At 41.6% G+C, this 15,360-nt stretch overlaps 1 protein-coding gene across 2 annotated transcripts; it reads left to right on the top strand.

The window, feature by feature from the left end:
• Positions 1-2,242: 2,242 nt before the first annotated feature.
• prrx1b (paired related homeobox 1b) lies at positions 2,243-15,150 on the top strand. 2 transcript variants are annotated; one of them, XM_026343609.1, is made up of 5 exons: positions 2,243-2,942; positions 7,708-7,883; positions 10,137-10,318; positions 12,152-12,217; positions 13,641-15,150. In XM_026343609.1, exons 1-5 carry the CDS (start codon positions 2,696-2,698, stop codon positions 13,771-13,773), a joined length of 804 nt encoding a protein of 267 aa, XP_026199394.1. In that variant the 5' UTR covers positions 2,243-2,695; the 3' UTR covers positions 13,774-15,150. The 2 variants fall into 2 exon arrangements, with proteins under 2 accessions (XP_026199394.1, XP_026199402.1); XM_026343617.1 differs by lacking the exon at positions 12,152-12,217 and having other exon boundaries at positions 2,244-2,942; positions 13,641-15,149.
• The last annotated feature ends 210 nt before the right edge of the window (positions 15,151-15,360 follow it).

Here is a 15,360-nt window from a genome sequence, read left to right as displayed (position 1 = left end):
CCCCACATGTTTGGCTTGTGACCCATTAAAATAATTTCTACTTGTGACCCATCATCTGGCTAATTTGACCAGTGAGTGTGTTTCTTTTTCATTTAGAAGCATTTGAACATTTGAACGTGTCCATTATTTTAAACTAATACCAGTTTTCTTTGGATGCCTGTTTCAGAAGAGTGACTCCTTTTATCTCTCTCCCTTCTTTTCTTTCATTTTCAACTGATCTGAAACCACAGAAATTCCCCCAGATCATCAGTTGGGAGAAAATCATGTCTGATATAGCTCCAAAGGGATTTTCAACGCCGTCTGAGTGACGGTCTCTGAAGAAGCTCATTTCACTTTCTTTTCCACCGCCTGACTCAACGGTCCAGATGCTCCCGTTCTGATTGGCTGAGCCTCTGTAAAGTACCTGGGATTCACACACCTGTGAGCAGTAAAGTGGTAAATTAAACTGCTGCTGGAGGATGACTCTGTGCCGTGGAAGCTTTTTACTGTGCAAATGACGCAGTGAATGTTTCTGTTGGGGATTTTCCTAAAGTAACAAGGAACCAAAATATCCGGAGCAACATTCTGCAGAAAGTAATAATGAGGAGAACAAGAACCTCTTCAGACCAGTTCTATGAGGCTCATTAACATGTGTGAGTTCAGCATCAGCAGAATATATTTAAAGGGCCACTTCACCAATTATAGGAAAAAAAACAATAGAGTCACAGGAACAACCTGCTCCTTGTAGAGAAACTGAAACTGACAAACTGCAGCTACACACGGAGCAACCTAAGGATTAGATCTGTAGTAGAGTTTCTGGCCACATGGCACATTCACAGTTAACTCTCCTTCTAGCTCGGGTTTGGTCTCCACCAGCCCCGGAGGCTTCACCTTCCTGATGTTGTTCAATTGACTTCTGTCACTGCTGAAGTCAGAAAATTCAGTGTCGTCCTCCTGCACTGCCGCGCTGCAGGACTCCAGTCTGAGTTTGACCTCAGGGACTCTTTGGTATTTGACTTGGACCTTTTCTTCCCTGAAATTGCCTTCCTCCTTTCCTTCCTCCTTTCCTACCTCCTTTCCTTCCTCCTTTCTTTCCTCCTTTCCTTCCTCCTTTCCTTCCTCCTTTCCTTCCTCCTTTCCTTCCTCCTTTCCTCCTTCTTCCTCCTTTCCTTCCTTCTCTTTCCTTCCTCCTTTCCTTCCTCCTTTCTTTCCTCCTTTCCTTCCTCCTTTCCTTCCCTTCCTTCTTTCTTTCGTGTCCTTGTTCAGATACATTATTCACATACTTTAAACAGTTAAGTGAATGAACATTATCTGCACATTAGAAATTAAAGTGAAGTCACAGACAAACCATCACATCACAGAGGTTAAAGTCTGGTGTTTTACTGTCAGTCTCCATCAGACCTGTGACTTGGACCTAACTTGGACTTGGACTTAATAAGGGGACTTGACTACAGCCCTGCTCCACTGCATTGAGAAGGTGCCAGTCAGAGTTCTGAAGTCTTAAAACCTGCACTCATCAAAACCACTGGGGCTTTGTCCTGTGTCTGTGTGTGTTGGTTATTAACTGTAGATGAATCCTGTGGGATACGTTTAACAGAAACCTGTAGCTCTGTTCACCGTGTGACTCTAATTGTGTTCCTGCTTTTGAACCAGGTCTACATTTAAAAGGACCTGTTGCTGTGTGGACTGAGATAAATGTCCCCCTCATTAAACCACATTTAAAAACAGCTGACATGATAATGATGCAAACAGAAAACAGAAACACACTGAGATCCAGATCCAGAACTAGTCTAGTACTGCTCCCTACAACTCAGACTGTGCTAATGTGGACAGATCTGTGGATAGACTGACTGGCACGGGCTATGGTTGATTTAATTGGTGGCAGACCGCAGGCCAATCACAGTGGGTCTATCAACACACAACCAGCGATAACAACCGTGCGTCTCCCTGCGGACTCTGCGCACTGTGAGCTTTGCCAGCCAGGGGAACGAAAACAAGCTGAGGGCGGGGGTTGGCGGTGCTGATGGTGATGTTTCTGCTGAACTGGTGGAGAAAGGTGGTGGGGGCCTGTGAAACGTCAGACACAGCATAAAGGCGCTGCCACGTAATTACGGGATTCTTATTAAGAGCGAGTGTGTGTGTGAGAGAGAGAGAGAGAGAGAGGGGGAGAGAGAGAGAGAGAGGGGGAGAGAGAGAGAGAGAGAGAGAGGGGGAGACTCTAGGGTTTGTAGCCTGGAGGCGCGGCGATAACGTCCTGCCTCCCCGACCCTAGCTGCCGCTCAGCAAGCTTTGCGCACACACGGACTTTTGCGCATCTGGTCGTCATCAGCAGCAGCAGCAGCAGCGCTTCCTGCTCAGATGTGACTCCACCAGAGAGCGAAGACAACTCGTCTTAGAGGACTTCTCCGACTCAGACAGTGCAGGACACAGTGAACTCTGTCGCCTCCTCTTGTTCTTCGTGGATGGATTGGCTCTAGGTTTGTTTTTGGGAAAAGTCAACGAGGAGAAACTTTGCTGAAGTTTGTTTGAGCCTCAGCTCCTCGGCTCCTCTGGATGAGAACAGACCCGCTCTCTGCTCGGAACAGCAGAGTGTCTCTGTGGCTGCTTTGTGAAGCTGCTGCTTGTGCGCTCTGCATGCACGGATCTACTTGTCTCGCTCCTTCTTCTTCTTCTTCTTTTAACAGTTCCGATTTTTCCGCTGTTCCCAACTTGCGTCATGACTTCTAGCTATGCACATGTAATGGACAGGCAAGCCACGATATCAAACCGCCTGGAGAGTCCAATAACGTCTAACCTGGACAACCTGCAAGCCAAAAAGAACTTCTCGGTCAGCCACCTGTTGGATCTGGAAGAAGCAGGGGAAATGGTCGGAACCCAGGCGGAAGAAAGCGTCGGGGAGGCGGGGAGGAGTATGCTGGAGTCCCCGGGGCTAACCAGCGGGAGCGACACGACCCAGCAGGAGAGTAAGTGAAAAGCAGATCTGCAAGAGCTTGAACACAGGCCGGGACTGAGCAGAGGAGATTAGAAACAACTTCAAACAGTGTGACTAAAAGTGTGTGTGTGTGTGTGTGTGTGTGTGTGTGTGTTAGATCATCAGCGTTGTTCTCCTCATGTTCTGGTGTGTGTCCGTGTGCAGACGCATGAATGGAGCTCTGCAGAAAGCAGCTCTCATGGAAGGAATCCTTCAGTGAGTTTTGGCAATGCATCATCCCTGACGGCCTCCTCCTCAAAACGGCCATTAATTCACCATTAACACTTTGATGTCAGTGAGGTATGGGGAGGTCGGTGGACACAGTCAGTGAAGCAACCTTACAAGTCAAGCTCGCGGGTAATAAATCTCTCTCTGACTGTTGACCTCAATGAGGCCGCGGATTTGATCTTTTTATGTAAGATTCAAAGAAATACAATCATTTAAATTACTGGGAGGGGCCAGTGGCTGAGTACAGTAGAAACCGGTTTGCTGATTTATTTTATTTGCTTATTTTATTTAATTTGACACAAAAGACTGAAAAAAACTTTTAACAACCGCGCGTCTCTTTTCTCCGTGCGCACAAACGTGAGGCCGACAGAAGTTTGGTCAGTTGAGAGGAGGGAACCAGTCTCCAGGCTGCTGCTGACAGTCCAGCCTGAGAATCAGAGTTACTTTATCAACTTAGTGCCTAAAATGAGCCTTTGCGCGCAGTGAAGCCGATTAAACGTTGGACGGAGCCCAGAGAGAGTAAATAAACGCTCCCTCCTTCCTCCTCCTCCTCCTCCTCCTCCTCCTCTTCTCCTGCTCATTTGCAGAGGTTGACAGAAACGTTAAAGGCTTTAATGAGTGTTATTGTTATTTTTTTAAAGGCTGAAAACCGGAAGTGTCCAGGTCACGTCGTTAATTCACGGTTATTTTCAGCCTGTCAAACACTTCAGAGCGTCGGACTCGAACCATTTGTCTTAATTAGCGCGCGTGTCCGCGCGTGTCCGCGCTCCAACAATTAAGGAATCGAATAACAAGAGCTCATCTTATTTTGTGGTGAGATGACTTTAAAAGGAACGGGTTTGAGGAGCAGCATCAGTTTTTGAGCCACGGACACAAATCAACGTTTATTTGTCTGATTTAGTGACTGAAACGTGAACGCAACATGTTCAGTCTATTTTACTAAAATCTCACGTGCTGCTTTTTTTTAAATTTGTGTTAATTTTATGATTTGAATTTTTCAGGAATCAGTAGAAGGTTTTTTCTTGGACAGACTCTTACTGAGAGCTGTTGATCAACCTGATCACACGTGTTGGTCACACTTGGAGCTGCAGGATGCAGCAGCAGCTGATGATGATGATGATGATGATGATGATGATGTGACAGGACTCACTCTGGTTTGTTGTTTTTTAAATGGAGCTGAATTAAAAGCGCTGTGCGGCCGGTTTTCATCTGTGTGTTTGGATCAAATCCTTTATTTAAAATTCAGGAAAGAAGAAATGAACACAAGGAAAACAAATCTCACACGAACTCGGGGATTTTCCTGTGTTTTAAATGCACTAAAATTAAAACTATTAATTATTAATGATTTGAATTATTTCACTGCGTCACTTAAAAATAAAATCAGAAAATAATTATTCAACAAAAGTAAAATAGACGCACGAAGATAGATTTTAGTCATGATCGAGTTAACTTAATTAAACTAAATGAAATGAAATGAAAATAAAAGATCAAATCTTAAACAACTCATTTTCATTTCCTGACTTTATTCTAATATTTATTCTACTTCTTTTACTCACTCACAGGGAATTATTGCACCTTTAATTTGAAGTAATATTCTTTTGATTCACGTCCTTTTCTTTTTATTTGTAGGCTCCTGTTTTCTGTTTCATCGTTTTCTGAGTGGCTCCTATTTTCACTTTTACTTGAGTTTGTGTATCTCCACATGTCTCCAGCAAACAAACCTCATCGTTTTCATTTCAACCTCCCGCCTATAAAACTGAAACTATGCGCGGTCTCTGGTTTCACCATGTGCGGCTGCAACCAGCGTTTACTGCCGCAGTTTACTGCGCCCGGCTCCTCAGCACCACGCTCCTTATTCTGGTTCTTCCCTCGATTCACCAGTGAGTTCCTGTCAGAGACTGAGACTGAGACTGAGACTGAGACTGGAACTAAAGTGAGATGAGAGAGTCTCAGCTGGTTGAGATGTGTCCTCATAAACCACACATGCTTCTCCCAGAATAGCAGAAACGTAATTCATTTAAAAACAGCACATCTACAGCTTTAAGTTTTGGGACTTGACTTCCTGAATTTTTAAATTTAAATTTTTATTTAAAGGGAAAAATATAAAACGTTGAGTGTGTTTTTTTTTAAATTCAATAAAGCAAAAGAGAAAATGAAAGTTCAACTAAACTCACAGCTTTAATTCTTATTTCTCTGAGTGTTTGAGGAACACAGTGGATGTTACATCAGTCAGGTCACTGGACTGGGGAAAAGTATTTTTAATTAAAGTACTTAATTAGTATTTGATGTAGGAGCCTGTGTTACTGTAAATTCCGAGTACTTCTTGACAAATACTTTTTCAGGATTTTACAAAATACTGCGTTGAAATCATCAGAGGTCGTTTCTGTGACCTCTCAGAAGTTGAACACATCAGTGATGTTAAAGGATTAAGAAAAGTAAAATGAACACGTTTACATCAGATATTTTATCCTCTCACTCATTTTTTAAAGTGAAATTTCAAAAGCAAAGTTTTCAGAATCACACACTCGTACTTTTATTTGCAGGTTGTAAAATTCTAATAATGTTTCTGAGGTGAATAAACTGCAGGATGGAGGAAATGGGAATCATCACAAGATGATTCGATTCTTACAAGAAGAGAAACGTTTGGTCTCATGTTCCCTCTCATTTCAGTTCAGTGATATAAGGAATGGTTTTCCTGCTCGGGCCTGTCACACTGCTTGATGCTAGAATATCTGAATAACAAATGTCCTGATTGGCTGAAACCGCAGAGGCCAGTTTAGGTTTCATCAAGGTTTCATCAAGGTGCTGACACTCTGCAGCATCTTCTCTCTGTGACTGTGTTTGACCATGTGGAGAAAGTTTAATATGTGTGTGGAGAAAATAACACAAGGATCAACAGCATCAGATTCTGTTTAATCTTCTGTTTGAATTTTATTTCAAGGTTTTTCAGTTCCACATTTTCAGATCAGAGGTTTTTATCTTTTTAGTTTTAAGACTGAACAGGCTCTAAATGACCCAGATAAACTTCAATAATAGCAATTAAATGTCCTAAACAATTCAAAGTTAAAGTACTGGCTAATAGTAAATAAAATAACTTCCTACCCCCCCTCTTTAAATTCTTTAATTTACTGAGTATGTTTCATTCTCTGTGGGAAAAAATCTAAATGTTAATATACCAGAAAAAAATTCACCAAACGCGACTAAAATGTTTTATTATTTCAGAAAATATTTGAGGAATTAACAATAATTATTTAAAATCTTTCTGCATTTAATAAAACACAGAACAACATGTGGCTCTATGCTGACGCCTGTTGATGCTGTATAATGTCATTAAATTTAGATTTTAGGATAAAATGAATTTCTAGCAGCTGTTAGTTTGAGACTAATTCCAGTTTTTAAATACAAATACAAAATCACACTTTACTCAAACAGGAATAAATAAATAAATATAATTAGATTTTTACTAAATGTTCTGAGATGAATGAACAAAAGTTACTGTGTCATCGAGCAGCGTTTTTAAAAAGTTTTCATCAAAACTCAAAATCAGAAAACTGAAAACTCCACACAGCTGTCGAACACTCAGGTTGAGTGTGTGTGTGTGTGTGTGTGTGTGTGTGTGTGGCTCCAGATTTCCGTCTGTGTGTGTGGGTGTAATTAGACAGGAACATGGATGAGCACGTTCTGTTTCTCCCTGTGAAAGTGTTGTTTTGTGGTCTCGCTGTAGCCGCAGAGCACCAGCGATGATTCCTTCCTGCAGTCACACGGAGCTGGGAGGTGTTTTTGATGAGAGCCTGTTCCAACATGGATTCTAGATTTATCATAGCCGCCTGCCGAGGTTTTGCTTGTTTGCTTGTTTGATTGTACATGTGTGTGTTTGTTTGTTAGTCAGGCTGTGGAGCCAAAGAGCAGGTGGTTCACTCATGGTGCTGATCCAGTTAAGACAAACTACAGAACGTGGATCTTAGAACCTCAGCGCTCTTCACGCAGAGAGTTTTACTTTTAAAGATGCAGAGTTTGGTAAATTGTTTTTGGGAAAATGTCACTGTTGAATTATTATTATAGTTCCAGCTGTTAGTTGGATGAATGGATCTTTGACGTTTTCACATTTTACTGTTTTTACATTTAGAGTATTTTCCCAAAAGAAGTGTGAGGGCAGTTTGACCAGTTTGCAGGATCGAGGTCAACAAAAAAAAAAAAAATATATATATATAAAAAAAGTGGGATGTAATTTGCTAAATTATTATTAAAACTGAAAATGTTTTACTGTAGTTGAAGTTAGACTTCATTACTTAACATAAAAAATAATTCTAATGGAGCAGTTTGTCTGAGGAGGCATCGACATTCGAGAGCAGCAGCAGCAGTGCTCGTTGTTAGAGCTCCTTTTATTATTAAAAGTAAATGTGCTCCGTCACGGTCGTTCAAACCTTTCGTTGTACAGTCTGAGCTAAAAGCTCAGCTCCAGTGGGAGAGCTCACTCGCATTTAACCGTGCAAAGGTTCAACATCTTCTTCTTCTTCTTCTCTCTGCAGATGAACAGATGAACACGGAGGAGAAGAAGAAGAGGAAGCAGCGCAGGAACAGGACCACCTTCAACAGCAGCCAGCTCCAGGCTCTGGAGAGAGTGTTTGAGAGGACACACTACCCTGATGCCTTTGTCAGAGAGGATCTCGCCCGTCGGGTCAACCTCACCGAGGCCAGAGTCCAGGTAGGAAACAGGGACATCGCAGCTGAGAGTCCCATGTGGTGTTTCCTTCAGTCCTTGAGAGTCAGAGACTTTTATTTTGACATCACCCTGACAGAGCAACTGTTTCCCCTGATTCATTAAAATGAGAAGATTTATCAGACCAAAGTTCAACCTCTGATCAAAAGAGGAGAACCCTGAAGACTCATCAGTTCTCTGAGTCGCTGCCTGTGGGTACTGGACTGTAAACCTCCTTCTACTGTAGGGACACAAGATAAACAGATTCTTATAAACACAAAATGCTTCTAGAAGCTTTGGCCGACCTGTGGGACCCTGTGAGGAATCCTTTGGGTCGTCATGACTAAAACCAACTTTTATTAAATCATGAAGCGTTTTGTTTGTGTAGAAAGAGGAGTTTTTATTGGATACTAAGTTTTGTAAGAGAGAAACAGAAGAAGCAGCAGGGAGCCTGGTTTCATCATGTGAGCTCTTAGTCTAACTACTGATCCTGCTCAGTCCTTATCAGTATTAGCATGTTTAAGGTGCATATTAAGGAACTGATAAGATATTGTCAAATAGCTGTTATCATACTTACTCAATCACTTAAACAATCAGTGATGCTTTAGAGAGTGCAGGCAGTTTGTAACCCCCCCCCGAGGATCGCATGTGATCAGAAGAGTGGATGTAATGACGTGTAATTTCCTCAGCGGTTTGCAGATCAGTGATAAAGTGCAAGTGTGCAACACATGAGCTAAATAACAGAACAGGAGCTCAATATTATGATGTAATTGGTCAAATGAATGTCCCACATACAGACTTGATTATTCCTGTTATTTAGTCTTAGTGGACGTGACACAGCGGGCGGAGGTTGTACTGATACTGTCAATTACAAATATAACAACATGGAACAACTACACCTTTTAATTGATTAACTCATTTCTAAACCTGTATATATAGTAGGCTGCTGATCGTAGCCTGAGAGACAAAGCTCAGGGCAAACACCCAACAACGTTTAACCTTGCACATGAGCTCCTTGTATCTGTGTGTTCATCTTCATATCCCCTTTATGATTTGTCTGAAGAGGAGACTGTTGAAGGAGGTTTATTAAACTTAGACTCATATAATGTATGAGACAGGAAATAATGAGGAATATCTGGAGCATTCACTGCAGATAAATACGTATCTGTAATGTTTGTGTGTGTGTGTGTGTGTATGTGTGTGAGTGTATTTTCTGCCCTCTCTTTAATCAGCACAGTGAAAGTATTTGCTCTGTGGGCAGAGTGAGAGGGGAAGAGGAAATGGTGATGTTGGAGGGAGAAGAACGAGCACATCTGTGATTAATGTGGAGCAGAGAGCGATGCAGAAATGCTTTGATAAAAGAGACTTTGGGCTCATTCCTGAGGCAGTGCGTCAGCCGGTTTCTAATAATGGATTTGATTTCACAGTGAGGAACAACATTATCACCCCTCTAAGTCACATCATCATCTGTTTGGGAAGGTGTGTGGGGGTGGCGGCTGTTCGTGAGAAGAGGGGGAGATTAGTGGACGTGTGGAGACTGTGGGAACGATACACTCACTGCTGAACATGGTCAGACAGCAGTTTAACAGTCGGAGCATCGTCCAGATAAAAGCTTCAGTTGCTTTTTAGTGTCTCTGCTTCTTTGTTTGATTTCTGGTTTTACGGTGTAGAGAAAACTGGTGGCGACGTGCTACTAATGCTCATGTTCAGGCCAAAACTGAACAGGAACGGGACCATGTCGTGGACCGTTTGGCACTGGGCGCCACAGAACATCAATACCAATATCATTACTCTTCATTATGCAGCAAGCAGCCGTGTCTCATGGTTTTGGAATGAAATGCATCACTGCTCATGAATATCCCTTCATGATTTCATTTGACTGTTCTCACTGCATCTGTCCACAAAGAGTGCAGAGAACTCATGAGCCCTGAAAAACATTTAGCATGAAACAGCTCCATTTACTGAAAAATACCTATTAATACTTAATAACTTGATAATTAATTCATTATTGGGATGAACAGAAACAAAACGGGCTGAAGTTAAACACACAGAACGCGAACGAGTCTTTTTGGAGGCGTTCAACATCACACACAGTCGAGAGCTCAGTAAAATCTACTTTTCCATTCAAATGTCATTTCATCCTGTGGACATTTGACGTTTTCCCAGAAAACTCACTGGTTTATACCAAAGTTGTGTATTTAACGGTGCTGAAGAGGTTAAAATGAACAGAAAGTGATTTTCTGTTCTCTGTCGTTCCAGGTTTGGTTTCAGAACAGGAGAGCTAAGTTCCGCAGGAACGAGCGCGCCATGCTGGCCAGCAAAAACGCTTCCCTCGTCAAGTCTTACTCAGGAGATGTGACAGCAGTGGAGCAGCCAATCGTACCACGCCCTGCACCCCGCCCAAATGACTACCTGTCCTGGGGCAGCGCTGCCCCCTACAGGTAGGGTCTTATCCACATTACAGTAACTCTCACTGACACTGCTGCAGCGCAGGGAGAAGAACTCCAGGTTCTGCATGTGAAAGAAAAGAAAACCGACTTCACACATGTTTATACTGAACAGAAAAGTAATGTCGAGAAGAAGAGTAGAGTCCATGTGAGGAGGAAATAAATCAATAAAGGGTGAACAGAGTAAAGAAGAAAGACAGCAGGGGACAACAGTGGATAGGAAGGAGGAAAGGAGGAAAGGAGGAAAGGAAATAACAAAAGATACGTAAAGAGGAAAAAGGAGGAGAGGAGGGAAGCTCCTATATTTCTATATAATATACGATATGTTACTACACAATACTGCAATATATTATATATATATATTACATAATACTACTACTACTACTACAGCACCACTGTAGCTTCACTGCAGTCCCCCCCCCCCCTCTGCTGCAGAACATTTAATCTCACCAGTGTCTCCAGTTGAAAAAGCACAAGCTAACACCACCGTGACCACGTTACCACCACCGTAACATCACACACACACACACACACACTCACAGGCCGCAGCTCCACACTCTGTTATTGTTTCATTTCCTTTTCTTCTGCTACCTGCACATACTCGTCATAGTTTCTCTGCCCGTTTTCATCTCCTCTGATCCACCTCGACTCAGACTGGATCAGAGCGCAGCTCAGCGCCACCGTCTAACCTGCATCGTTTCAGTCTCTCGGCCTTTATTCGACATGTTAGACAATCTGTAAACCAGCTGTCTGACAGGTTGATGCTCAGACGTCGATTCTTCTTATTTTCTTTCTAACGTTGACATCAACACTTTTATTACATTCATGAGCACAGAAACAATAAAAAAGGAGAAAAAACTTCAGAAGTAAATTGTGAATTCTTCTGAAAAGTTTTGATTTTAAAATATATTGTTCACCATTTAATTTCCCACAAAATGCATTTAGTAAATGCAAAGTTATTGTAAACGAGCATAAGATCATGCTGTAATTCACCACAGTAACAGCAGAATGGCTTTTAAAGTATAAAATATAAAGTGACTTACAGTATTAACTGGTGTTTTTCTACTGTGAATTTACTGCACGGTAGCAAACGCTAAAAGTTACATTTAGTGATTTAGCAGTTACCCTTAGTGTAATTTACACTTTGCTGTTGCTTTGTAGTATTCCAGTAATAGTTATTTTAATTTCAATCTTTGTATGTTTGTCACTGTTGCTGCTTGTATCTAACAGTACAAACTCCTGACACAGCATCATCAATGAAAATGATTAATTCATTTCAAAATGTAGCGTTGACTGATGAACTGATGAACTAACGCTGCTCTCTAAAATGAGAGAATGAGGATTTGTGTTAAGTTACGGTGTGACTGTGTGACCTCAGCTTCCTCTGCTTCCTCGTCTGCACATATCTAACTTCACACTAATTGCGTTGAATCAAAACACACTTTTCCTCGCCTCCTCTCTGTCACTGTTAGTGGGGTGAGACCAGATCCTGTGACCCTCCTGACGAGGTGATAATGTGAAAACAAACCGTATTAAATCTACTGTGTGACCCCTGCGACCCCGCTGTGCTACACTACACCAGATAATGAACACTGCACACACAGACGGAGCTCTACTGGGCAACATTTTTTGTGACTCTGGTTACATTGGTCATGATTTACAGTAATCCTCCGTTATGAAACTCTGCTAGAAAATGTCAAACCCTGCGGCCGTGGCTCAAACGCACTGAGAGCTTTTTGGCTGGATGCAGAGCAGTGAGGGAACTCTTCTTGTGGAGCAGGAATAATGCTATGTGCTGCTAACACTTCACTGTATATTATTCTTAAGCTGGTATCCGATGCCGGAGGGGGGGCCAGTGCGAGTGCCACAGAAAATGCTGCCCTCAGAGAACAAGTACGCTTTCCCTTTACTACATCTACATATTGTTGTCTTTAAAGGAGCATACCACTGTTTTTGAACATGTTATGAACTTTTCTTTACCTGTCTGTTGTCTTATTATGTTTTCATGTCGTTTGTTCACTTCTTCTCACAAACAGATTTTATTTAGTTTGTTTTCTGTCTTTTTTTCTTAAATTGCTGTGACAATAATAATATTATATTATCACACTGCTAACAACATTATTTATCAGGACAAAGCAAATGTTTTTACAGCAACAACAAAAAACAACACAGGAAAGAAATTAGAGGTTAAAAAAAATCATTTTAAATCCAGGAGCAGCTTAAAGTCAGTGACGACTTGGAACTAAATATTTACAAGAAGATGAAACGACACCAGGACACAGTTCTTCTTATGTAGACGTGAACACGTTGCTGGATTTAGTTTTAAATGTGGTCATGGAATATTAGAGGTGAACTAAAAACAGCAGTGTGACATATTTTTCTGTTTTTTGTGCTGATTACTGCTACAGTGCAACGTATGTGTGCCTCCTCATGATTAATGCATTAATAAAGTGATACCAGAGCTTTGAAGCAGACAATAAAACAACTCTAAATTATTCAGTTTGTGATCTGAACTTCAACAACACTCAAAACGAAACAGCCTCAGAAGAAGCTCCTCTTCAGCCTTTTCTGTAAGTCGACCACTGAAAGCTGCAAAATCCCAGTTAAAAAGTAAACAAGTCAGTAAATCATGCAGACGGACCAAAGGAGAAAGACAGCGATCAGACAAAACAGCACATAGAATAGTAATAATTCTTAAATCTAAAGAGAAATAAAAGTAGGAGAAATAAACTTCAGATATTTCAGAGGTCATTATATCATCATCATTATTAAAAGCTGGACGTTTTCCTGAGCTTTCAGTCACTGAGGCCCATCATCCAAATCCATCAGCTGATGAAGGAGCAGAGATGTGGCTCAAAGCCCGGGAAAGGATTTTACTTTTATTATACATCATAAATTAAATACTGGGAGGCTTCAGGATCTGACAGGTAACCTGCCAGTTGGGTGCCAACTTGTGTGTGTGCTCGTTGTTCGTTGATCGACCGAATCTAATGAGGAAATAATTGATTCCAAAGCACAAAAGACTGGACAAAAAGCCTTTTTCAGCAGGACGATGGATAAAAACATTAAAGAAACTCTGTGTTTTTATGCTGGAAACAAACTTCCCACTTGATGAATGAACCATATTTAGCAGAGACTAAACTTTAATTCACTCACCTCATGTAAACTGTGCAGAAACACTGGTTAAGCTCCTTTTTTGGTTTCCGAGTTTCGTAAAGTCGGGATCAGAAATCCTTTTTGTTCCTTTACATTTTTCCACTGCTGCAGCTCATGTCAGTCACAGGTGATGTAACCCCCCCCCCCTCTTGTTTCTCAGTGCCATGGCCACCTACCCGCCCACCTGCTCCAACACCAACACGTCCCAGGGAATGAACATGGCCAACAGCATCGCCAACCTGCGGCTCAAAGCCAAGGAGTACAGCTTAAACCAGGTGCCCACGGTCAACTGAGAGGAGGAAAGGCTGGGGGCTCGCACAGGAGGGGAGGGGACCCTCTCTGCCGCTGGACCCCCGCAGGCGGACACCGCCTCCGGGATAAGAGTCATCTCACATTACCTGGATTGTTAAGTCTCTTCTCGTTTCCGGAGCAGCCTCGTGGCGTACTTCAACACCTGTATGCAAAAAGAAGGACACAGAGTGGGGGCAGGATTTTCCGTAAGATGCTTTTTTTATTCTCCTGAGCGTCACTGAACTCTTGTTTGTACAAAAGGACAAACGGGGATGCTGTAGCTGAATATCTACATTGTTTTACATTTGTGATTGTGACTGAGATGGAGGGTGAGTTTCTCAAAGATCTTCTTTAGTTTCCATCAGAGATCATTTCTCCACAGAGGCTCATGTATGGACTACGTGGAATTCCCTTTGTGTCTCTGGCTGTGATGTTGGAGAAAATTACAGACCAAAATTTGGACAACAACTTTCTATTTTTAAAATCAACAACAAAGCAACAAGAACTTCCTCTGACATTTATACCATTTTTTTAAAGATAGGTTTGTTTCGTTTTTTTCACATTACTTTCCATGTTATACCACTGACGAGCAACATTTTCAACGCATTTTGATTTTCATGTAATAGTCCAATATAAATGAGATGCTAATGTATTTCTCAATCCAAAGACCAGTAGGTTCTCTTAATTCACTATGATATGCTTTATTTGTAACAGAATAAAAACTTGTATATTAATAAAAATGCATTTGAAGCAATACTATGGCAAAGTGTCCAATTCCCCAGACATGAGAAATCTTTGCTTTTCCCATTTTTGAACTATGTCCTGAAACAAACTGACTGAATCTTTATGGTTGGAAACTTATCATAACACAAATGTATCACTGCTATAGTTGAGTCTGGCTTCAACTGCGCTTCATTCATGCACGGCCCATAAAAGAGAGAATTACAAGTCGCGAACAGATTCTCCTTCAGAAAAACCTCAACCTGTTCCTGCTTTGTGTGTTTTTTTTCCTGATTACCACAACCTGAGATTTCCATTTTAAAAACACGATATTTATGAGCAGGGAAATCCTCTCTCTAATATGGAGGACCCCTGGGCCTCGTTTAACTCAGCGGCTGTCATACAGAGTGTTTCTTCTTCTTGGACCCTCGTAACCTTTGCAGTCAACACAACACATGCCAGCCGTCGTCCTTGTGTGGCTCACAAGGGCCGTAAAAATGTGGAGTCTTATGAAATTACATCTGAGGTGGTAGAGTTTCAGTTTTTGAGGAGCCTTTAAGTAAAACGTGCTCCACAGGTTGCTGCCACACAAGTCTTGTGGAAATGTTATTTGCAGAAGTTTATTGCTGACAAATACCTGAGACTAGTACGATCCTGATCAACTTCTTAGTCATAGACCAAACTCCCTTTAAAAAGTTTAAGGTTTAATTTTGCTTTGACAATGGCAAACGTTTCAAGTACATTAAACCTGGTTCTACAACATATTCATAATTCTTTTTGTCTTTTGCTCAATTCATCATGAAAGTTGTCAACTTTCTGTTATTTTGGGACATTTTTCATCATCTCACTGCTGCTCACTGCCTCCTAAT

The sequence above is a fragment of the Anabas testudineus genome, chromosome 4 (assembly GCF_900324465.2).
Source record: "Anabas testudineus chromosome 4, fAnaTes1.2, whole genome shotgun sequence".
NCBI lineage: Eukaryota > Metazoa > Chordata > Actinopteri > Anabantiformes > Anabantidae > Anabas > Anabas testudineus.
This window is presented reverse-complemented; position numbering and strand designations above follow the sequence as displayed.

What these genes read in the sequence shown, in the direction of transcription:
- prrx1b (XM_026343609.1), top strand. Translation starts at nt 2,696, where the DNA reads ATGACTTCTAGCTATGCACATGTAATGGACAGGCAAGCCACGATATCA. An exon ending in CGACACGACCCAGCAGGAGA is followed by an intron (nt 2,943 to 7,707) that starts GTAAGTGAAAAG and finishes TTCTCTCTGCAG; the next exon opens with ATGAACAGATGAACACGGAG. An exon ending in TCACCGAGGCCAGAGTCCAG is followed by an intron (nt 7,884 to 10,136) that starts GTAGGAAACAGG and finishes CTGTCGTTCCAG; the next exon opens with GTTTGGTTTCAGAACAGGAG.